The sequence below is a fragment of the Galeopterus variegatus genome, unplaced genomic scaffold (genome assembly GCF_000696425.1).
Source record: "Galeopterus variegatus unplaced genomic scaffold, G_variegatus-3.0.2 Scaffold236, whole genome shotgun sequence".
Taxonomy (NCBI): Eukaryota; Metazoa; Chordata; class Mammalia; order Dermoptera; family Cynocephalidae; genus Galeopterus; species Galeopterus variegatus.
The window spans coordinates 667,177-690,275 of record NW_007726347.1 but is presented as its reverse complement, the minus strand read 5'-3'; the positions used below and the strand labels follow the sequence as shown (position 1 = coordinate 690,275).

The window sequence follows — 23,099 nt, the reverse complement described above, 5'->3', positions numbered from 1 at the left end:
CAACAATTCCGTCCTCCAAGGGCTGCTCCAAACTGCTCTGAGAAAGCAGCTGGGCAGAGCATTTGGTATTTGGGAAGGGCCAGAAGTTATGGGGAAACAGGTCTGATAAATCAAGGAAAAGAAAGAAACTTCTATAAAGTAACAAGCCATGATACTGCAGGGGTTATAAATTGGCCCTGAAGGTATTTCCCACGTCAGTCTCCAACATAATTTGGGCCACACATTGAATATCACTGGATTAACTCTACAGCCTCTCAGGGGGGGAGATTTTGAAGAGAAAAGTGGTCATTTGGAAATATTTGGTTTGGTATGTTTTAATAAAATGAGAAACAACTTTTAAATGTCTGTTGCTTTGGGAACCATTTAGGCCACCCCTCTTTAACTGTAGCACCCCTCAAGTGCTTGGCTGGGGCTACACGAGTTGGTCCCAACCAGCATTTCTCAAAGACCAGAGAACATCACAGATGTGGGGGAGCTACAAGGGAAAGCGTTATTGCAGAAGTGTGTGTATCAGTGCCTATAGGACCCCAGCTGCTCCCAGCAGGGTCTCCCCAATCTCGGCCACTAGTTCTGCTAATAATGATAATGCCTGTGTGGTCCTTTGAGATCCTTTCCCCTTACACTTCTTTCCACTGTCCTCCAGGACTCCTTTGTTCTGAGCCTCTGCCAGCCTTGTTCCCTGTCCCAGACTCCAGAAGACTGTGGATTCTGCTCAGAGACAGTAGAAGCCTAGAGGTCACAAAGACAACCTCACCAAGCCCCTTTCTTTCTCTCATCTTGTGACAGAGCCCCTAAAATGAAATATGGATTTCATCACTTTTCCTCTCCCTGCAGAAGCAGAAGGTATTTATTTCCCACATGTCCTTAAAAATTGGGTCTTTTCTTTTTACACTGACAGACCGAGACAGACTGATCCACACACCCTCTCTCCAATACCAGCCTTTTCTAGATCACTCCCTTTCTCTTCTTGAGAAACTGCCCCCTCCCTTCCATCAATGCTCCAGGGTGCTTTTATTTTTCTTTTATTTTCAGCTCCCTATCCATCAAGGGGAGGGGGAAGCACTTTATCTGAGCCCTTGGTGAGCAGCGGCAGCAACCGGCAGCTGCCAGGGCAGTGGGAACTTCATTTCCGGCGCTGACGTTTATAAATGTGGCACAGAATACCAGTGGGGACTGGAATAAATCAAACAGCCTCCCCAGAGGTCCTTAGGGGCTGCTTTAGAATTTCTTCCCATGGGGGGTGATGCTTCCTCTCTTTCTTTCCAGGAGTGGGGGCAGGGGTGGGAGGGAGCGCTGTTCTGTGCAACACAGAATGAGCCACCTTCTCACCCATCTTCACAAAAGAACTGAGCCCAGTCCCCAGGCTGCTGTGGGGCGAGAACATCCGGCCTATGTCTGGATGTGGAGAAAGGCTCAGGAGTGAAGTCCCGGGAGGGAATGCTGGCTCTGTCGCTTTTTAGCTCTCGGTTTTCTCATCTGCAAAATGGGGGTGAAAATGCCTGCCTGTCCACTCCACGGGGCTGTTGTGCAGACTGAATGAGATGCTTGTGAAGTGAGCGCCCTGAAACCCGTGACAAGCTTATGCAAGGGGTGATGAAGGAGCTGTGATGAGGACCAGGGCTAACCAGCACCCCAGGGTGTCTGGAGAGCTTTATGAATGGGCTCAAAGCAGACTTTCCGCAGCGCATTCCAGGAGCCTCTGCCTTCACCTTTCCTTTAAGGATTCTGGGCAAGGAGCCCCGAGCGTTGGTTCCAAACACAACTGGAATCTGCCCAATGTCTTTTTTGTGTGTGTGTCTTTTTTCGTGACTGGTAAGGGGATCACAACCCCTTGGCTTGGTGTCACCCGCACCGCTCTCAGCCAGTGAGTGCACCGGCCATCCCTATATAGGATCCGAACCCGCGGCGGGAGCAGCGCTGCACTCTCCCGAGTGCGCCACGGGGCCAGGCCTGCCCAATGTCTTTTCTAAACCTTTTTTCCCTCTGCCCCTCTAAACAGTAAGAAGATAAAGGTAGACAAGTATGAGAGGTGATAGACTGCGAGTGACCAAGAGAGAGAGAATAGAGCCCAGATTCCGCCTGGGAGAGGGGCTGCTGGGGACGAGGCAGGAAGCTGGCAGAGGCTGGTTAATACAACCTCGCCACTGTGAACTCAGCCCGGTCCCCTTCAAGCTTCTGTACCAGAGCCCTGCTTAGTGAGATGAGACCCAGCATGGGCCCAGAAATCCCTTTCTTTATATTCTCTGAATTTCCAGACACTGCACATGACCCATCACCTGCTCTCTGGCCTTTCTGTGGATTTCAATCCTACCCAGGTCAAAGCCTGGCTGTGGTTGGAGCCTGGGTGCCAGAGCCCATCCCTGAGTCCATCAGGACTGCAGTGATTTGTACAGCGTTTTCTTCTAAGTCTTTTCCTGTATGCAACAAGATTCCACCCAGCTTCACTCCCCAGAGACAACTAGTGTTGCCAGTTTCTTGCTATCCTTATAGGGAGAAAATTGATTTTCTTTAAATATTTGTTTAACACTTTCTTTGAACAGGTTAGGTACTACAAAAAGTAAGGATGAGCAGAGGACCACGCTTCTCTGTTGTTCTGAGCTATTCAGCTCTGGTGGGCAATTGTGTGCCCCCTTCTTCAAAACAAAAGCTGTGCAGTAAGCAGGACCCACTCTCAGCTGAAGGCCATTAATCTTGGGGGGATCACGGCCTATACTTGCACCTCATCAAAACATTCCTCCTTTTAAACAAATACACTGATTCCCTAAAAGCCATTCTAGTCAGCAAAATTCTTTTTCAACTTCTTCCAATTCATTGTGATGTTTAGGGTCTTGTGTACACTGGCCCCTCAGCCAAAGCCTGGTGGTCCACACCTAAATCTGGCTTTCATGGTGGCAATTATTACAAGATTCCCACTCTTGCTGCCTTCTGAGAGAGGTGGTCATCCTTCTTGACAATTGCTATTGTCTTTTTTCGCTCTTGGTACCTGGGGAGGAAGGGGCCGGGGGCATGGGGGATTGGCATAAATAGAAGACCTACTGGGGACTTTATGTATTCTGGGTATAGCTAATCTAATTGCAGACAAGTTTGGAAGCCTAGCAATGGCAAGCTGAGTTATTTGGACCAACTGTCCCAGTGAAAACAACTAAAAGTGCTAGATAAAATATCAAAATCATCTTAAAAGTCCTGAAGAGTTAATAAAATAGAAAGGAATTGACAGGCCAATGTGAAGAGGAAGCCAAAGGATAGGAACCACTTTTCCCTTAAAGAACATCTGTCAATCCTAGCAAATCTAAACTTTCATTTTGATTCCTGGTAGAATGAGGGGAAATAGAAATCTAAGCCCAGTGCTTGTATGTGGCGGAGAGTCTAATAGAAGATTCTTCCCTTAATATGCTGAGACCCCAAAGGGCTACATCATCAGGGTAAGGGTGAAGCAAGCCAGCCTCGTTCACATTGTCTGGGTGGTCCAGGGAACCTCAGGCTGGGAGGTTATCTAGATAACTCTGGCCTGGTGGTGCCCCTGGTGCCTGGGGAAAGTAAACACAATCCTCTCTAGAGGAAGGCTCTTTATACTTAAATATTCGAAAACATTCTTCTTTTTTTTTTTTTGGCAGCTGGCTGGTAGAGGGATTGAACCCTGGACCTTGGTGTTAATCAGTACCACGCTCTAACCAACTGAGTTAACTGACCTCTGGCCAATATATTCTTTGTTCAAGTACAATTACCAGAGCATGGTTAAAAATTAGCCAAGCCTACAAGAAAATAAGGCTTCATGAGTGAGAGTCATAGAAACAGGAGACAAACGAAAGTAGAAAGAAGACTTCACACATTAGAATGATCAAACTTAGACTATTAAACAAGCATGCTTACTGTGGTCAGATAAATAAAAGACAAGCTTGAAAATATTTGCAGGGAATAAGAAATTATATGCAAGATGACAAAATAAACTTTTAAAAAACCCAAGTAGAAATTCTAAAAAACAAACAAACAAACAAAAAACAACTAAACTAACTGCAACTAACTAACAACTAACTGCAACTAAAACTCAACTCATTAATTTAAAAGCAGCTTAGATGCAGTGGAACAGAGAGTTAGCAAAGTAGAAGATAATAAGAGAAATTACCCAGAGTGCAGCATAGAGAGAAAAGGGGGGGGGGGCATAGAGAAGATAAGAGATACAGCGTATAGAGGTCTAATGAATATTTAATTAACATCCCAGAATGGGAGAAAAGAACAAATAGGGCAGAGGCAAGTACTGGAAGAGATAATGACTGAAAGTTTTCCAGAACTGATGAAAGATACCAGACCACAGGTTCAAGAGGCCAGTAAATCCCAAGCATGAAAGTCCTGTCTACAGCAGCCACATGAGAGAGGACAGAGGGGTACAGTGAGAATTGCCTCCCCAGCTCCAGCAGGCTTAAACACTTCCCTTAAATAAAAACCTCAGTTGGAAGAAAGAGCACTAGGCTCCCCAACAAGAAGCAAAGCCTTGAGGCTTTGGCGCCAAAGATTCCCTTCCTCCCTTGGCCTTTTTCCCTTTTCCACTGCTGGGACCTCTCCTCTAGACAGGCCCTGGTGTCCTACCACCCATCCACAAAGGCTTTCCCTTAAACCTCTCTTTCTCTCTTGACCTCAAGGGAAGGAGGGGAGCCCAAGACAGAAACAGAAAGAATAGAAGAATAAGAATCAGTGAGAAAGAAGATCAAGAGAGATGGGTCCTGCAGGCATCATGGCTCAGGAGATGGGCCAGGCTGGCTTTGCCGGCTAGTCTGGAGGCAACAAGCAGAAGGTGGGGTTGAAGCTGACTTAGAAGCTGCTCTCCAGAATTCTGCTTCCCTCCCTTCCCTCTGGCTTCCCTCTGATCCTCTGCCTCCATGACTGTATGGTTGACAGGGTACTGTGGGGGGGCCCGAATGCCCATATCTGCCTACATTCCCTAATCAACAGCAATGTCAGCAGGTCAGGCTGCAGAGGTCAGAGGGGAAGAGCATATCTACTTGCAAAGTGGAGAATTCCTGGAGTTAATCTTCCTGCATGCTACCGAATTTTGGTTGCCATTTGTTACCTGTCAAGCCAGCCCAACCCATGCAAAAGCTATTTTACATTTCCTCCTCCCAGTTCTACTCTTTCCCCCGACTCCCCACCTCAGAGTAAGGTGATAGGGTGTGAAGTGTGGGAATGACACAGAAGAGCATTTCTCCAGAGAAGGGAGGGGAGGCTGCTGGCAGAGGACAGGAATCTAGTCTCCATCCCAGACACTCCCCACCTCCACAGAGGAGAACTGGGATGCCAGCTCCCAGCACTCTTTGATTTCTCATTTCCCCAGTGCCCCTGAGCTTTAATGGGACCTTCTCCAAAAGCCAAGTGGTGGAAATGTACCCACTCATTCGATAGATATGCCCACGTTGTACGTATGTGTAAAGACACCTACTGAATGAACACCTGGGTATACTGTAGAGCACCACGGTTGGATGAGTGGGCAAATGTCATCACATTTTTGTGTAGGGCTGGGACAGAAAGACCTAGAGATAAGGTTAAGAAGATTCCAGTGTTCATCCTCAGGGAAATTTTTCCTTAAGAAAAGCAAAAACCCCTCCTCCCTTGTTTTTAGTGCATTTCCTCTTGTCCCAGCGAGGTCTGAGAGCATCCTTTCCTAGGTGCAGCCTGTCTCCCTCCCTACAGCTAAATTTAATTCAAGGGTACTTCAAAGAGCTTGTGGAAAAATGGAATTAAAAGATAATATTAATCCTTCCGTGAACTTTTTGAAGTATGTTCGTATTTTTTCAGAGGTTTCAGTCCTAATTCCCAGGACTTCTCGTATTTTCTTCCCTCCCCCGGAGTCTGCCTAGCAATTACATTCTTGTATCTTGAAGGAGCTTTGTTTGTTCTAATATTCACCATTTAACAAATACAAAAGCAAAGGTGGGGCAGGAAACAGAAGCCACGGTCTCTGGGTGTCCAACTCCCACCCCTACCTCCTGGTCTCAAGGTGGGTACCGTCCTGGGCAGCTCACAGAGGGCACCGTCAGCCTTTGATGAACCCTGCTGGGCCAGCCCAGAAGAGGCATTTTGCCCCCTGGGACACCCAGTCCCAGACTGCTAGAGAGCCCTGTGAGTCTAGGGCGCCCGTGTGTAGCCAGAGAAACCCACCATCCATCAGCAAATATTTATGGGCACCTTCTCTGTCCCCAATGCCACGTCTATACCATGGAATACTATGCAGCCATCAGGAAGAATGAACTGGCTCCATGTGACTGATGTGGATTGCCAAAATAAAGAAAATGAAAGCATCAAGGTGTAAAAAAGTAGGCTACATTTTTTTTTTTTTTTTGTCTTTTGCGTGACCGGTAAGGGGATCGCAACCCTTGGTGTGGTGTCACCCACACCGTGCTCAGCCAGTGAGCGCACCGGCCATCCCTATATAGGATCCAAACCCGTGGCGGAAGTGTCGCTGCGCTCCCAGCGCCGCACTCTCCCAAGTGCGCCATGGGGCCGGCCCAAAAAGTAGGCTACTTTTGAGATTAAAAAAAGAATACACTGTATAAGTGTTTGTATACCCAGAGAACATCATCAGAGGGACACAAAAGGAAATAGCAAGAGGGTTGCATCTGATCAGGAGAACTAGGTGCTGACGATAGAATGGAAAGGAGACTTTCTTTTCCAGGTGTTCTCTTTTGTACACTTCATTGTTGTTCCATATGTATGTCTTACCTAGGAAAAATCACGATGAAAAGAAGACTCCCTCCCCTTAAGGAGCTCAGGGGAAGGCAGACATGCAAACAATTACAATGCAATATGCTCATTGTTATCATTGAGACTCTGCAGGGTGGGAAGGGAGTATAGGAAAGAGGTAACCTAAATCAGCTTGGAGGTGTCAGAGAATTTGGAATAAGTGTAGTGAACGCTGGAACCTCTCTTACTTAGCTCAGCGTTGCCAGAGTATAAAGAGCACAGTGAGAAGGGACGTACGATGGAGCTGCAGGAGCAGGCAGAGGCCAGTACATGAACCGCCTTGTGTGCCAAGGTGAGGAATTTGGATTTTATCCTAATAGGAAAGGGACAGCTGTCAAAGAATTTTCAGCGGGGAGTGACCTGTTCAGATTTGCAGTTTAGAGAGATGACTGTGGTGGGAATGGGGAGGGCAAGGATGGGGTGGGAGATGCGTTAGGAGGTTAATGCAATAATCGAGGTCAGAAGCGGACGGATGACTGGGGCAAAGGGAGCAGGGACAGAGGAGCAAGGGTTAAACCTTGAGACACGAAGCGTGGTGGTGACATGTATGGAGACCATGCACAAAGCCTGCTCTGCCGCGCTCTCCGTTTTCTCACGCTGGCGTCCTCTGCACATTCAGGGCCCCAGACACCCCCAGCAGCTGGCAGGATGGGTCCAGAGGGGCCCTTCCTGCTCTGCCTGCCTCCCTGCCTGCCTCCTAGCCCCAGGCTCCAGCTCCTTGGCAAAGCAGGGCAGGGAAAAGAGAACAGAAGCCTCTCCCTCGCCATTCAACTCCTAGGTCTCTCCTATTTATTCCACCTCTCTCTCGATTTGGGTCCTCTCATTATTTCTGTTCTGTACAGCTTGCTGCTTCCCTGGCTCAGCTCTCCCGCCCCCATCTGCAAAGTGTCAATCAAGCCATCAGATCAGCAGCACAGCCTCACATCTTCAGTGTCTCTGCCCCAGGACATGAGCCACGATTGCTGACACACATAAGCAGCAAGGTGTAGGGCTGCTGGGTCTCCTTTAATAGTCTTCCGATCCAGAATGGGTGTTAAAATGGAACTGGAGTGGATCCCTTCTCTCTGCCTGCCCCTGCCAGGACATGCACAAGGACGGGGAGGCCTTTGGGAGCCGATTTGCTTTCATTTCAAGGTTGGGCCATGGCCAGTGTCTGCTTTCAGAGGAGCTGCTTGAAATTCTTAACAAGAAGCAGAATGCTTGAGTCCAGGAATCCAGGGCAGGCTTGTGAAGTAGGAATGGGGAAATGGAATTGTCATTTTATCTCCGAAGGGATATTATATTAAACAAAAGGGGGAAGGGAGGACAGAGGCGCTTTGCAGCTTCCCTGGAGGACTGAACAGTAAGAAATGTTGAGGGCGGCAGGAAGAACTGAGATTAGTACAAAGAACGAACTTCCCCAGGCCCTGTAACCAGCAACCAGGGGGATGTGAAGCACCTGCTCCCCCAGGGGATTTCTCCTCCTTTTACAAATCGTGGATGGAAGCGCAATTTGTATAGAATATGGAAGCTAATGAGCATTAGGCTAATTGCCTCACAAATTCTCTTCAGATCTTTGATAACACGCACACACAACAGTTGTGATCAGCCCGTGCGCATGTGTGACTTCTGCTTCTCTTTCTCAGTATCATCTCATATGTGCACTTCCAGAGTCGCCAGGCTTTACACAGCGCTCTATTGTGTCACAGCGCTCTATTGTGTCACAGCGTGCCAGGGTTTGTCCGGCTAGTCCCTGTTGTCAGGATGTTTCCAATTTTTTTATATTATAAAAGCTCAGATATGAATGTCTTTGTACAAATGCCTTTTTCTCCCCTTGGAGAGATTCCCCGTCTAGAATTTCTAGGTCAGAAGGTTTGGAGCGTTTTACCCTGATCATTGTACAAGGTTTCAGCCACCTCCAGATGACCCAGATAATCCGAATTGCCACCCTATTCTATCTCCGTCCCCCTGGCACTGATAACATAAGATTTTGTCATTTTTATGTCTTTTTGCTCACTTAATAGGCACATACTAGTACCTTAAAGTTATTTAATTCCCATTTCTTCCATTGCTAGTGAGACCAGGCACACTTCCACGGGAGGATTTATCATCCACTCTTCCTTGTGTGTAAACTGTTCATCTCCTCTGACATCTTATCAGGAGAAATCTGGGGGCTGACCTTATATATTTATATCAAGCCTTTAAATACTTAAATGGTACATTTTTCTCAGTTACGTCTGCCATTTTTTACTCTAAGGGAGCTGCCCAATTGTTGTGAGGTGGACACTGTCCTGTCCCGTGTAAGGTGGGGGTGGCATGGAGTTGAGATGACTTCTGGACTCAGGTGATTTCTTTTTTTCCAGAAGGAAATAAAGCCGGTCAGATGGCACCCCCTCTCTGGGCCCCTATTTTCCTAGGAAAGGAAGGGCTGGGCTGTGGGGACAGTTAATTGCCAAGGCCACTGGGGGGGATTAGTTGTGGAATGAGAAGCATTTCTGGGGGCCACCGAGGGCCACCATGCTGGGGCTGGGCAGCTCTTTGTAGTCAAATGGGCTTCCTGGACCTCATTTTCTCCCACTCACAGTACAGCCATGACAGAAATTGCAAAATATTGAATCATCATTACAAGATATGACTAATCCTCAGTATAGCACAATGGTTAAAGGAATAGGTTCTGGAGAAGACAGACCTATGCTCACATCTCAGTGTCTATGTGTACCAGGTGTGTGGCTTTGGGCAAGTCATAACCTCTCTAAGCCTAATGTCCTTGGCTGTAAAGAGGTGTTTCCGCTGTGTAAAAAACCATCCCAAAACTTAGTGGCTAAAAAAAAAACCAAAACATTTTATTCTATCTCACAAATTTGGGGGTCAGGAATTCAGAGGGGGCTTGGCTGGGTGATTCTTCTGGGCCACATGGCATTATCTGGGTCACTCAGTGGTATTTAGGTAGTGGTTGGGCTGGATTGGAGGGTCCAAGATGGTGTCACTCTTCTGTCTCTGCATGGTTTCTCCTATAGGGTGGTGGGACTTCTAACATGGCAGCTCAGGGCTCCAAGAGTGAGTACTCCAGGACACAAAAAGGAAGCTGCTGGTCTCTCGAGGTCTGGGCCAGAAGGTGTCACGGTATCACTTCTGCCATATTCTGTTGGGCAAGCAATCATGGAGCCTGTGGTGGGAGGAGTGACAAAGAATTTGGAGCCATCTTCAATTTGCCAAAAGTGAGGATAAAAATATTTACTCCTAGGGCTGTGAGGATTAAGTAAGATAACACATGCAGAAGAAGATTTGCCATCAAGCTAATGAAATGTCAACCACGGGGCTCCTTAATTGAACAGTCTCTTCCAAGTCCTGGCACCTAATTTTGTATTCATAATTCTTCTTTTTCTTTTTCTTAAAGATGACCCCCAAATTGTGTAAGAATCAGGCCCTACAAATTCTGGCTCTGTCCTGCGTGCCTGTAACAGCATTTATTTTGCACACTGCCAGGCATGAGGGATGCTTGACACAGGACCCCTCTGTGCTCCAGGCTGGTGCCTGGTCCCTTCTCTGTGTCTGCTGAGAGGGCTCCTCTTCTCGCTCTGCCCTTTCCATATTTTCAGGATAATTTCGTCTCCTTTTTTCAAAATGAAAGTAAAACATGCTGAGAATAATTTCATAATCACAAAACTGCCCTCCCAATTGGCCTCTGCGTTTACCCCCGACCTCACCACCCACCAGGGAGGTGGGCCTTATCCTGGGCATCATGCCCAGTTCTTAGCTTGGCCCTCTAGAATCTCTAAAGGAAATCAGGCTGAAGAGAGGAAAGCCAGCAGGGGGAGGCAGCATTCCTGGTGCCCAGCTTGGTCTGGGAGGCATTGAAATTCCAAGGCCGAAGTCCTGAGACAAAGATCATAATGAGACAGGAAGGTGGCATAGGAAGGAGCCCATTTGCATGACAATAATTGAGCCAAGAATAGAAAGCTAGAGGGATGCAAGGGTGAGGCTGGCAGCTGAGCTGGGCTAAACCTCACAAATCAGACCAACCAGATCTGCTCTGCAGGGGAGGCCCGGCTGAGCCCTGTGCCAGGCTTTGCAGGGAGAAAGGGAGTGAGGGACAGGACATGGCCCCAGCCCCAGGGGATTGTGGGATCTCTGGCGGGGCTGGACTTTGCCCCCCTCCTCCTCCTCCTCCAGCCAGGAGCTGCCCTTGCTTGCCTTCTCCTTTGTGGGCTCTGAGGCTGTAGGGCTGACTAAGCGGGCACCATGGCTGCTCAGAAAGATCTGTGGGATGCCATCGTGATTGGGGCGGGCATCCAGGGCTGCTTCACTGCCTACCACCTGGCCAAAAACAGGAAGAGGGTTCTCCTGCTGGAGCAGGTACTGTGTCCCTTCCGCACTCCCAACCCTAAGGACTGTCCCTCTCTCTCTCCTAGAGAGGAGTTTCCAGAGCCAGCTGGCTATGGGGCAAGGCTCAGGGTCCTGAATCATAAGAAATTCAGTACAATTTGTAGCTCAGCTGCTTAGTGCGTTTCATAATTCAAAGAAAGTTCCATCCTCAGACTCACATTGGGTTTCTAGACACATTTCCTCCTTTTATTGCCTCCCACTTCCTGCCCTGGACCAAGCAGTATCCCAGGCCCTGTCCTTTTCCTTTTTGTCACCCTGTCTCTTCTGTGCCCAAATGATTGATCCAGCCCAGAGAAGTAATCAGCTCTGCTCTGGGTAACCTTAACTAAAGGTAATTTTGCCTAAAGGCAAAGGTTGATTTATTACCCTAAGAGGCAGGGATTCTTCCCTGCATATTCCTGGTCTCTCACCCCAGACCCAGCAGAAGCTTGTTTTTCCTGCCACCTCTGCATAATAGCAGCCTCCTTGTTTGATGTACAAGAAGTAAGACTTAGGTCTTATATTTCCTTAAAGGAAAGGTGACCCCATGCAGTACAGTCGATAGTGCCCACTGCATGTGTGTGTGTATTGGGGTGGGGGGTGGCTGTGTATCTGCAGGGTCCTTCTTCCCCGGGCACGTCCGTCCAGCCCACCATCCAAAGGTTTCTACTGCAGTGGGCCCTCCCTTTCCATTCTGCTGACAGCTATCCAGGCTGCTTATAGTTTATTCTTCTTAGTAAGGAGCTAGAGTGGTTAGAAACATTCTTCATTTCTCTATCAGTTTTCTCAAAGCCCAAGGGATTCCTGGTTCACCCTCTCAGAAAACTTTTTGCTAAGTCCCAAGGTGGTTCCCTTATCCTGAGTGATCTGAAACCACAGAGAAATAAAGTCAGCGTCAGTTTCCTTGTCCGTAAAAATCAGGGGGCAAACTAGAATGATCTGGAAGTTTCTTCCTAAATCTGCCTCTCTATGAGTCTAAGTGAGCTGAGATTGCAGCAGGATCATTGAAGACTAGCTAACAAAGGGGATACTGGATGTGAATGATGTTAGCAAAAAGGAAGCTTAAATTAGTCACTTTTACTGAAGAACTTCTATCTTGATCACTAAGTCAGTAAATTGGCCACAAAGGGAGAAGTTGGAAAGGTTGTAGGGATATATTTGAAGAATAAGTGGCTCCTGGTTGACAGCACATGATGAGATGGCTCCAAAGCAGGCGCAGCTTAAGAGGCAAAGGCTTCCGTTGTCTTTTTTTTTCCTCCACTTCCAGTTCTTTCTACCGCATTCCCGAGGAAGCTCCCATGGACAGAGCAGGATAATCCGAAAGGCCTACTCTGAGGAATTCTATACCCAGATGATGGACGAGTGCTACCAGCTCTGGGCCCAGCTGGAGCGTGAGGCTGGAACCCAGTTGCACAGGTGGGCAGGGGAGGACTTCCTCGGATCGTCGGACCCCACACCTGGGCTTGCTTTTGGTGTGTGAAGCGGCACCTGAAATGCAATGGGAGGGACACGGGCCTGGGGAAGAGCTGGACTCAGGGAAGCATTCTGCTCCCTGTCACTGTGATCACCCCACAGGTCCTGCTGGCTCCTGCCAGGCTCCGAGTGTCAGGACTGGGTTCAGACCATGTGTCCAAGGCTAGCAGAGGCTGTACAGGGAAAACTGCTGGGGAGACCTGGGGGCAGACACCCAGAGCTGGGCAGGCCTGCGTGGAATCTGCTGGAGTTTGTATCTCCACCTCCGTGGAGTCCTCTGAGGCTCTTATAGTGCAGGGGTTGGAATAGAAGAGAGGCTGCTTTCTTGATTCTCTATATTCAAATGAGTATTGTGACTTTTCATGCTGGTCCTCACCACCACAGCGACCCTATAAATCCATTTCGTTCTCTCTGAATACCTTCTTCTGTGGGGACAAAATGGGGACATTCCTCAGGCCATCTTGCAGCATTTTCCTGCTGCCCTGTGGCTCTCACTTTGAGACACCCCTCACGACCTGTCAAACACTCCTGGGGAAGAAAGTGCATAACCTGTGTGCAATGGGACCTTTAACCACCTGCCTCTGCTCCCACCTCCTCCCTGACTCTCTCTCAACTCCCTATAAAACCCTGGCTCACTCTACAGGGCGGCAGTTATTTTAATGGCCAGGAACCAAGAGGTTACTGTTCTGTTGCAAAAACACCATTAACTTAAGAACAAAGTGAACCCATTATGCAAATACAGCCAGGGCAGCTAATTACAGATTTATTCAGAGCAGCTAATGCACCCAGCACCCAAATAAAGGAGCGTGTCTTGCTGAGGGGTGCCCTGGCAAGGGGACCCTTCTCTGTCAGTTGTCTGTGAAGACTACTGAGTGCCTTGTGCTGAAAGAACTGTGCCCTTGGAGGGCACACTTTCCCAGTAGACAGTGAGACAACTAAGAGATGTTAGGAGAGTGTCTGAAATCTTTCAAGGGGAAGATGAATCTAGTCAGGCGGGCGTGGGTTTGACCTAGTTCTACCTTTTGCCAGCTGTGTGATCTTGGAAGTTTCTTTACCTCTCTGTGCCTCACTTTTTCTCATAGGACTTTGTGAGGATTAAATGAGACTTTGGTAAAATACTTGGGACAGTGCCTAGCACCTTTCAATAAATGTCAGTCCCTTCCACCTACGTTGGGTCAGCTGCATCCTGGCTCCACTGAGTGATGGAGGAAGGATGGCAGGAGGAGTCAGATAGGTGCGGCAATCACTGATGTCAAGGGGAATGGCAGGAGACAGGGACAGGCACCCTTGGGCAGGAGATTCTCATAATTCCATGATCCTCTTCTTTGGCAGGAGGACAGGAATATGGAAGGACTTTGGAACCAGTCAGGCTTGGCTCTAAATCTCAGCTCTGACACACCTAGCTGTGTGGTTTGGAGCAAGCTGTTTAACTTCTGTGAGACTCAGTTTTCTCATCTGTAAGGGAGGAGTAATAATAATATCTACATCATGGGCTTTTGTGAGGATAAGCATGTAATGGGCTGTGTTAGTCTGCTTCTGTTGCTTGTAACAGAATACCTGAAACTGGGTAATTTATAAAGGAATAACATTTATTTATTACAGTCTCAGAGGCTGGGAAGTCCAAAGTCCAGGGAACACATCTGCTGGTGAGGGACTTCTGGGTGGTGACTCTCTACAGCCACTCAGAGTATCACATCACGAGAGAATATGTCATGAGCAAGACAGAGCGAACCCTCTCACTTGCCCTCCTTGTAAAGCCTTCAGAACCACACCCATCACTCCATGAATGGATCAATCCGTTCACGAGAGCACAGTCCTCTGATCCAATCACCTCTCAAAGGCCCCACCTTTCAAATATCATAATTGGATTTCTCATCCTCTTAACACTGTTACAGTGGAGATCAAGTTTCCAATACATGAACTTTTGGGGGACAGATTTGACCCATAGCATGGGTTAGAATAGTACCTGAAAAATCATCATCAGGATCATCTATTTAGTGCTTATAATAGGAAATGAGGGGCTGTTCTAAATGTTTGATATAGATAACTCATTTCACTCTCCCCACAACCTTATGAGAGGGTTGCTGCTGAGTAGTCAGGGTCTTCACCCATTAACGTAAATCACAGAATCACCATACTCTTAGTCTAGAAAGGGGTCAGCACACCTTTTCTGTAAATGACCACAGAGTAAGTATTTTAGGCTTTGTGGGCCATACGGTCTCTGTTGCAACTATTCAACTCTGCCACTGTAATGGGAGAGCAGCCACAGACAAATTGTAAACGAATGAACCTGGATGTGATCCAATAAAATTTTATTTATGAACATGGAAATCTGAATTTCATATATAATTTTCACGTGTCATGAAATATTATTCTTATCTTGATTTCTAAAAAGTCAACCATTCAAAAACATAAAAACAATCTTGTCTTGTGGGCCAGAGAGAAACAGGCAGAAGGCCAGATTTGGTGCCTTCATTGTAGTTTGCTGGTTCCTGGTCTGGAAGATACCATAAACCGGTTACTTCATCCATTCTCCTGTCTCAGTTCATGGCTAAATCATCCCAGGTCAAAAGACTGCTACTATACATTTAAAATCAGGGGACTATCATAGCCCCTCTTAAAAGACCATTCTGTTGCCTCACAGACCCAATTATAAAAAATGAAGAGTAACGTGAATGTGCTTTAAAAACCTTTAAATTGCTATAGAATGCTAAGTATTATTGTTATTGTAGTTACTATTCTATTATTAACAAGTCTTTTCTTATGGCTAACCTAACTTACTCAGGCACACTAATTTATTTGGTTTTTTTACTTGGTAGGACGCACGACAGATACTTCCCATTCTTGAAGTGGTATCAGAATATAGCACTACCGGGCCGGCCCCGTGGCTCACGCAGGAGAGGGCGGTGCTGGGAGCGCCGAGGCCGCGGGTTCGGATCCTGTATAGGGATGGCCCGTGCACTCACTGGCTGAGCATGGTGCAGACCACACCGAGCCGAGGGTTGCAATCCCCTTACCGGTCAAAAAATAAAAATAAAAAAAATATATAGCTCTACCTCTGGGTGAAAAGCCATTCCAATTCCTCTAGCTTTTTCTCCTAATTCTGATTTCTAAACGATTCATTCATCTTTGTGGTTCTTACTTCTCCCCAGGTTGTTCTAAAACAACCAGTACAATACCATAATATAACTAATAGATATCAGCACACTTAATGCTATTTGATAAAGACTTAAAAAAGACAAAAAACCTTCAGGAGTTGGTAGTTAAGGTGGTTGTCCGGTGCTTTTTATTCTGTTCTGCTGCTTCCTGTGACAGAGGCATACTAAACATGGGTGGACTCAATATTTGCATATAGTCTGGGAACAGACAATGACACATATGTCAGATTGCAAGGCTGAATCTTTTGTGATGTGGACAGCCAGGATGCTGATACCAACAGCAAAGCCCAGCTCTGTGGCCCCTCTCTTTCCTGCCCCGCCTTCTGCCTTTGAGTCCTACTATCTAGCTCCTGACCCAAGCTGCCCCTGCTTAGCTGACAATATCAGACAAGATCACAGCCGTAGGCAGTACAGCTGCTGGCAGAACCTGGTGGCCCCCTCTGCAGCTGCTTCTTCCCGTGTCTGCGAAGTGTCTGGCTTGTCAGCCACATCCCCTCCCTGGAGCAGTCTTTGTTAACCAATTCCACCTCGGCCCACTGAGCAGAAGATGAAATGCGAGAGCTCCTCCAAAACCAACAAAGACAGCAGCCATTACTAAGTTCCCATTCAAGTCCCTTCCCCAAGGTGACTCTGAGAGCTGGCTTGCCTGGCCCTTTTAACCCAGAGAGGGGGAAGCTGGAGCCTAGGATGGGAGATGGCAGATGCAGGAGAGCTGTCTCCCCCTCCCAATTCGTCCCCACTCCATCCTGCACCTGTCCCACTACAGTAACTGGTGGAAATCCCTGATCACCAACTCCCTACATCATATCTGAGGCATTAGGCCCTTAGGAGGAATCCTCAATGACTTTTTCCTAGTGCTGGATCCAACTCGGGTTGGAGGAAGGCATAGTTCATACCAGATGCTCCCGACTCCCAGCTGATGGGGATTTGGGAGCTGTGCCCTTTTCTAGGGCTCCCTTGCAAACCTAGTGCTGGCTTCAAGCCCTTCTGGCCAGTCCTGACCTGTCATTTCCTGGTCATTTTCTTCCCTGCGGATGCCTTTGTCTCTTCTCACCCTCTCCTTCCTAAACTTTGTAGCCTAGGTCTGAGCAGAAAAAAGGAGGGGGAGGCCTGAAGCACAGGGGTGAAAAATTGATGCAGAATGAGCAGTCTATTTATTGGGATCTAGAAAAAGCCATTAAGAAAATAAGCACTTAAATGATTTTCAATCTACCCATGGAAGTCATCTATCTTCATACTGGGGGAAAAAGGCCCATTCTCTGATCCTGGTTTTGATTGACTGATTTCCAATTCTCTAAGCATTTCCCATAGGAGCCTCTCACCTATCTCCTATAATGACAGGCCTTTGCATTTCCAGGCAGTGTTTTACATTTATTTCCGATTTGCTCATAATGGTCAAAAATCTCTCTCCAATCCAAGGCATTTCTCCAGCAGTGCATGGTTCCCCTCAGGCCAAATAACTCAGCTGTGATCCACGGAAAATGAGAATTTCCCAAATACATCTTCAGACTAGGGGAGGGTCCAGCATCACAAATTCAGAAGGAAAATTTCCCACTGTTAGATCAATATCTGGGCTAAGAAATAAATGCCACAGGGGCAGAGAGCCGGAGCAAAATGATTACAATCGGCACAATTACATTCACTGGCAGAATCAACTTGCTGATTACTCCTAGGGGTGGGGAGCACCTGCTTCATCCACCACAGGACAGCTTGGGAATTAGAACATCACTCAGCATTTCATAATTCAACAGATTTGCCCATTGTCTTGGCATGAGTTCATTTTTCCCATACAGGACATCCCTGTACAAGGAATTCTTATTTCAAGGAAAGAAGGAAGGAAGGAGAGGAGGGAAGGAAGGGTGGAGAAAGGGAAAGTAAACCTCAGAGTATATGGGAGACCAGGGCTGTATATTGCAGGCAGGGGTTAGAATATGCTGCTCTGGAATTTCTGAACCAAGGATCTGATGTTATATCTGCTTAGGTGCGGTTTAAGCCAGCCCTATCCCAGGATCCTACCCAGCCAGGCTGCAGTGGGTAAAAAGGGCTTAAGAACATTCACCTGGGTGACTTCTTAATTATTTTGTTACTATTCTTGATCTTAGCCAAAAGGCCGAGAAGCAATATTTTGTTGACCAAAAAGTTTACTAGGCAAGTTTTCATTACCTAAGAACCCACCTGAATTCCTTTTGGGGGCCACAGACAAAAAGACTTTGTGCTGGCTAGTGGGGATTTCTACAGCATCTCTCCTCTGCTGAGCTTTGAAGAGGCAGAGCCGGCGTTGCTATCTCACCAGTGGCGAATGCTGGGTAGGCGGGGGCCATGGCAAATGGATTGGGCACGCTGCGCGGCTCTGTGTACTGACACCAGCCCCAGGGCCTGCTGTGTCCCTACCCCCTCCCAATCTTCTCTTTAATCCCCCCAACCAGATAATGTGGGATTTGGAAGCATGTAATATCCATGAGACTCCATTATAGGCTATTACGAGCTTTATATGCAGTACCTGGGGGATGTACCAGGCCGCTGCTGGCCAATGTGGCTGTTGAAACTGAGAGAGACCACAAGAATGGTCCCAAGGGCCAGAGTGACCCTTCCATTGTTTAGATCAGTTGCCCCCAAAAGGGAGCCCTGGTCTCTTGTGACAGAGGCAGGGAGCACTAAACAGAAACTGCTTTCACATCCTTTGGGAGCAGGAAGCACAGGGGGAGCTATAGGGAGAATTAAAACCAGAGAATGAAGGGCTGGACGGTCAGCTCAGTTGATTACAACACAGCCTTATAACCTCAAGGTCATCGGTTCTGATCCCTGTACTGGCCAGCCACACACAAAAATCAGAGAATCACTAAATTTACTCCTGGAGGCCCTAAGAGACCACCTACTGGTCTTTCTGCATGAGGGCACCTCTGGCACTTGGGGTAGAACCTTCTCGACCATTGCAGGTTTAGCATCCCTGGCCCCTGCCCACTAAATGTGAGTGGCAACCCCAGGCCTTGTGACAATTACAAAAATGGCCCATGCCATTTGAGCAGAACCACCAATAGCCCAACAGCCATGTGTTACACAGGAAGAATCTGGGCCTGGAGAGGAGAGTAACTAACCAGCTCAAGGTCACACCAAGGGGATGCCAGGATTAGAAGCAGAGCCAGACCTCCCAATTTAGGACCCTTTGCACAAAACAAGCAGCCTCTGACAAGGAACTGAGAGACAGACAGACACACAGAAAGGGACAAAACATTATATGACAAGAGAAAAGGAGAGGAAACAGCAGAGGGTGGCATGGGGAGGGGAGAATATGAAATAGAGGGATCAAAATAGTGAATGGGGTCAGGGGACAGGCCAGAAGGGGAAGAAATCTTTTCCACCCAAAGGGACACCTGCCACTCTCAAGGTGTATCTCAAGGTGTGAAACATGAAAGAGGACTTAGGATCTCTGCTCTCAAGGGCAGGAGGGATCCTGAGGCTGGAGGACAGAGGGACAAGCAACCAGTAGTGAGAGCCGGTGCAGACTTGGGAATGGCTGGAAACCAGCTCGAGAACACGGGGACTCTCAGTGTTAGATGACTTCACCTGTTCTCTGATGGGAGGCTGCAGCTCCACTCAGTGCCAGTGACTGGACCTGGGACCCTTGCCGAAGAATGAGAGCAAATGGCCCAGGATCCTCATACATACCTTCACCCAGGTGGTTTTTTTTTTTTTTTTTTTTTTTTTATATAGGCAGACTGGACTACTGATGCTGGGAATGAAGGAGAATCCAGAATTAAAGACAACCCAGGCCACTCTGTCTAGGCATGGGATAGAACACAAGTGTCTTTCATCTGAGGAACTGAAGCAATGTTTCCCAAATATTCAGTTGACCAGAGGAGAAGTGGGGCTCTTGGACAAGTGTGGAGGTGTTCTCTATGCAGACAAGGCCCTCAGAGCCCTCCAGGTGACAGTGCACAGCATCAGAGCAACGCAGCTGCCCGCTCTGGGCATCCTGGGTCCCAACCAGCCCCGCCCCCCCTCCAGATGAGGGCCTTGGCCCCACTGGCTTTGTCCTAACCTTTTGGGCAGGGCAGTTTTATATACCCTGCTGGCCTTGTCAGGGAAGAGAGGGTCCAGAATCTGCACTCTCTTTTCTGCCCTGAGCGAAGGGCTCTTTGTCCAGCAGGGCGAACCATGCACATAACTCATTTGCCTTTCCCGGCTCCTGCCTGTTCAGGACGCAGTCCGACAGCTAGGAGGCCGACTGCACGATGGAGAGAAGGTGACGGGGATACAACCAGGGCTACCGGTCGTCGTGGACACCACTGCCAGCAGCTACCAAGCCAAGAGCCTGATCATCACAGCAGGTCCTTGGACCAACAAGCTCCTCCGTCCCCTGGGAATTGAGCTGCCTCTCCAGGTGAGGAGCTGGAAGCCTGCGAGTGGGTGGTTAAGAGAAGCCTTGGAGCCAGACGGACTCGCGTTTCCATCTTGGCTCTGCCGCTCGCTAGTGGACGGTGGTGGGCAAATGAGTTCCCCTCACTGAGCCTCGGTTTTATCACCTGTCACACGGGGGGTAAAAGCTAACTCACAGAGCTGTTGGAGAATTAAATTATATGATGTATGTAAAGCCCTTAGGAGATGGCCTGGCTTACAGTATGCACTCAATAAATGTGAGGTATTACTAACTCCTGGAAAGAGGGAGAAGCAGGGCTGGGGTGTGGCTGTGGGAGGAAACTGAGAATGGGGGAGAGATAGAGGTTCAGAGATGTTTGGACGGCACAGCGTGTACAATGGCTGATGCTGTGAGAACTGGGTCAAGCAGGGCTGGATGAGCTGAGTGGGGCAGCCAGGCTTGTACTGAAGGGACCCAGAAACAACTGCCCTTGTTGGCTACAGAGTTCCACGGCTTTCTGCCTCATCTCTCACTCCCTCTCTCTGCCTCAAGACCCTGCGGATCAACGTGTGTTACTGGCGAGAGAAGGTTCCTGGGAGCTATGGTGTGTCCCAGGCCTTTCCGTGCTTCCTGGGCCTGGGCCTGGCTCCCCACCATGTCTATGGGCTGCCCGCAGGAGAGTATCCAGGGCTGATGAAGGTGAGCAGAAAGGCCGAGAGAAGGCTACTAGGTGCCCACCCAGATTGCGAGCAGGTGCTGTCACTCTCTCTCCCTCCAGACTCCCTCAGGTCTGGTGGCAGCAGCCGGAGCCTGCACAGGGAGCCCTTCCTTTGCAGACAGGGTGGGTGCAGGGACCGACAGCGAGGCAACCTCATGTGGCCACCAACAGCATCCGTCAGGATTGGGGAAGGCTGGAATGACAGATGGGGCTGTCCTGGGTGCAAGCCCGCCCTGGGCTGGTGGGTGCACGTGGAAGGCTGGCCCTTGCTGCTCACACTGCTCTGATTGGGAGCCAGGTCTGCTATCACCACGGCAACAACGCAGACCCCGAGGAGAGGGACTGCCCCACGGCATTTTCAGACATGCAGGATGTCCAAATCCTGTGCCGCTTTGTCAGCAATCACTTACCTGCCCTGAAACCCGAGCCTGCCATCATGGAGCGCTGCATGTACACGGTAAGGGGTCTGGGAGGCCTCGCTGGCCCCTCTCATGGCTCTGGAGAATGGGGGAAGAGAAAGGGGATAGACAGACCTGGCGCTGGCCAGCCTGACTCATACAACCCCCGGTATAGTATGTGACTTGAAACAAATGAGCTAATTTCCATGGGTCAGTTTCACCCCTGCCAGAGAGGGGCCTGTGAGGGGTTATTCATATCCTTCTTCATTAGGACACTAGGCTTATGCCTGGCAGCCCTTCGCTATATTTCCCAGAACAGCTCTAAAAGATTTTTTGGCAAGATGCTCCAGTTGAGCAGGCCTTAGGGACAAAGAGAAGAGACAGATGTCACCAGGGCCTGAGGCATCTTGGCTAAAGTTAGTTTACAAAGATTAACTGAGCACCTGCTGTGTTTATGGCTCTGTACGAGCAGAGAGGCAGACGGACAAATGAGGAAGTCTGGCACACCCAGAGGGGGCACTGGCATGCAGCAAACACGCCCGTGTCCCCACTCCTGATCTTTCCGGAAAGAAATCCAGCCCAGTCCCCTCCCATCCCAGCCTGTAGTTCTTCCTCCTCCCTCCATCCTCAAAGGTCTCAGGTATGTTGTTTCCCTCTAGAGCACCCCCGATGAGCACTTCATTCTCGACCACCACCCAAAGTACAACAACATCGTCATTGGTGCTGGATTCTCTGGTGAGCCCAAGCTGGGGGAGGTGGAAGGGGCCTTAAAGCCAACCTACTTCAGTGCCAGACAAATGGTATTTTCCACACTCTTAGCTGCCCAGATAGGTGCTGACCTGGACATTGAGTGTATAAGGAGGCTGGGCAGTCAGAGAAGGGGTACTTGTGGTGGGAGGCAACTCTGGCTTTGGGATGTGACCAAGAGAAGAGCCAGCCCTGTCTGGGTAAGTAGGAGGCTTCTAGAGAGCCCAGCCTCTGTGTCTCTGAGGATGCTTGACAAGCGACTCTCCTTTTCATAGGGCATGGATTCAAGCTGTCTCCTGTTGTGGGGAAGATCCTGTATGAATTAAGCATGAAATTAACTCCATCTTATGATCTGGCACCGTTTCAAATCAGTCGCTTCCTTGGCCTGGGCAAAGCCCACCTTTGACCCCCGGCCAGCAGCCACCCTTCTGTGCAGAGGAGCCTTCTGCTGGGGAAGACACTTCAGATGAAGCAAGTGGCCGTGAGATGTGATTTCTTCTGCCTCTCTTCAATCCCCACAAACACCAGATGATTGAGTCTACCTTCTTTCCCCAGCCTGCTCCCCAGTCCCAACTACTTTCTTGTTCCTAGAAGGTCGATCAGATATTCTATAATCACAGAGCGGCAAGGACCATTGAGATGGATGTCTCAATAAGGAGGGGGCACAAGGACTGGCTCAGGAGACCAAAGCACTGGTTAAAATTCACTTCACTGGGACATCTGATGAATTTAGGATGGATCTGACTAAATCTGCTCAGGGGACGATACGTAAGATGTTCTCTTGTAGATCACTACTGACTGCCCTTGTAGTTCCTTTTCTTAGAACTAGGGCTACACTTCATCACAAACACCATAAAATCTGGCTCATCTTAGGTGCACAGTAAATATTTGTTGAAAAGGCTTTGTTGAACAAACAAGTAAATAACTGCATTGCATTCGAGTCCGTGGTGGGCTTTCTTTTCTGTGTGACCTTATTTCTCACAGGCTCTAATTGTCTGAATTAGCCCTGCAGAATCCATTACCCCAGGAATCCTTGGAGTCTTTATCCCCTCAGTGCATGGCACCCCCTCTCTCTGGATTCTTTGTCTCGTCCTCATCCTCTCTCTGGTTCTGTGAAGATGCTCAGCTCCCCAGTCTCTCATTAAGGTGTATTGTCAGGTCCTTATGAAGAT

At 48.6% G+C, this 23,099-nt stretch overlaps 1 protein-coding gene across 1 annotated transcript; it reads left to right on the top strand.

The window, feature by feature from the left end:
• Positions 1-10,936: 10,936 nt before the first annotated feature.
• PIPOX (pipecolic acid oxidase) lies at positions 10,937-22,867 on the top strand. Its single transcript, XM_008566358.1, has 8 exons — positions 10,937-11,067; positions 12,344-12,492; positions 19,419-19,632; positions 19,906-20,088; positions 20,617-20,763; positions 21,081-21,239; positions 21,840-21,915; positions 22,203-22,867. Exons 1-8 carry the CDS (start codon positions 10,954-10,956, stop codon positions 22,331-22,333), a joined length of 1,173 nt encoding a protein of 390 aa, XP_008564580.1. The 5' UTR covers positions 10,937-10,953; the 3' UTR covers positions 22,334-22,867.
• The last annotated feature ends 232 nt before the right edge of the window (positions 22,868-23,099 follow it).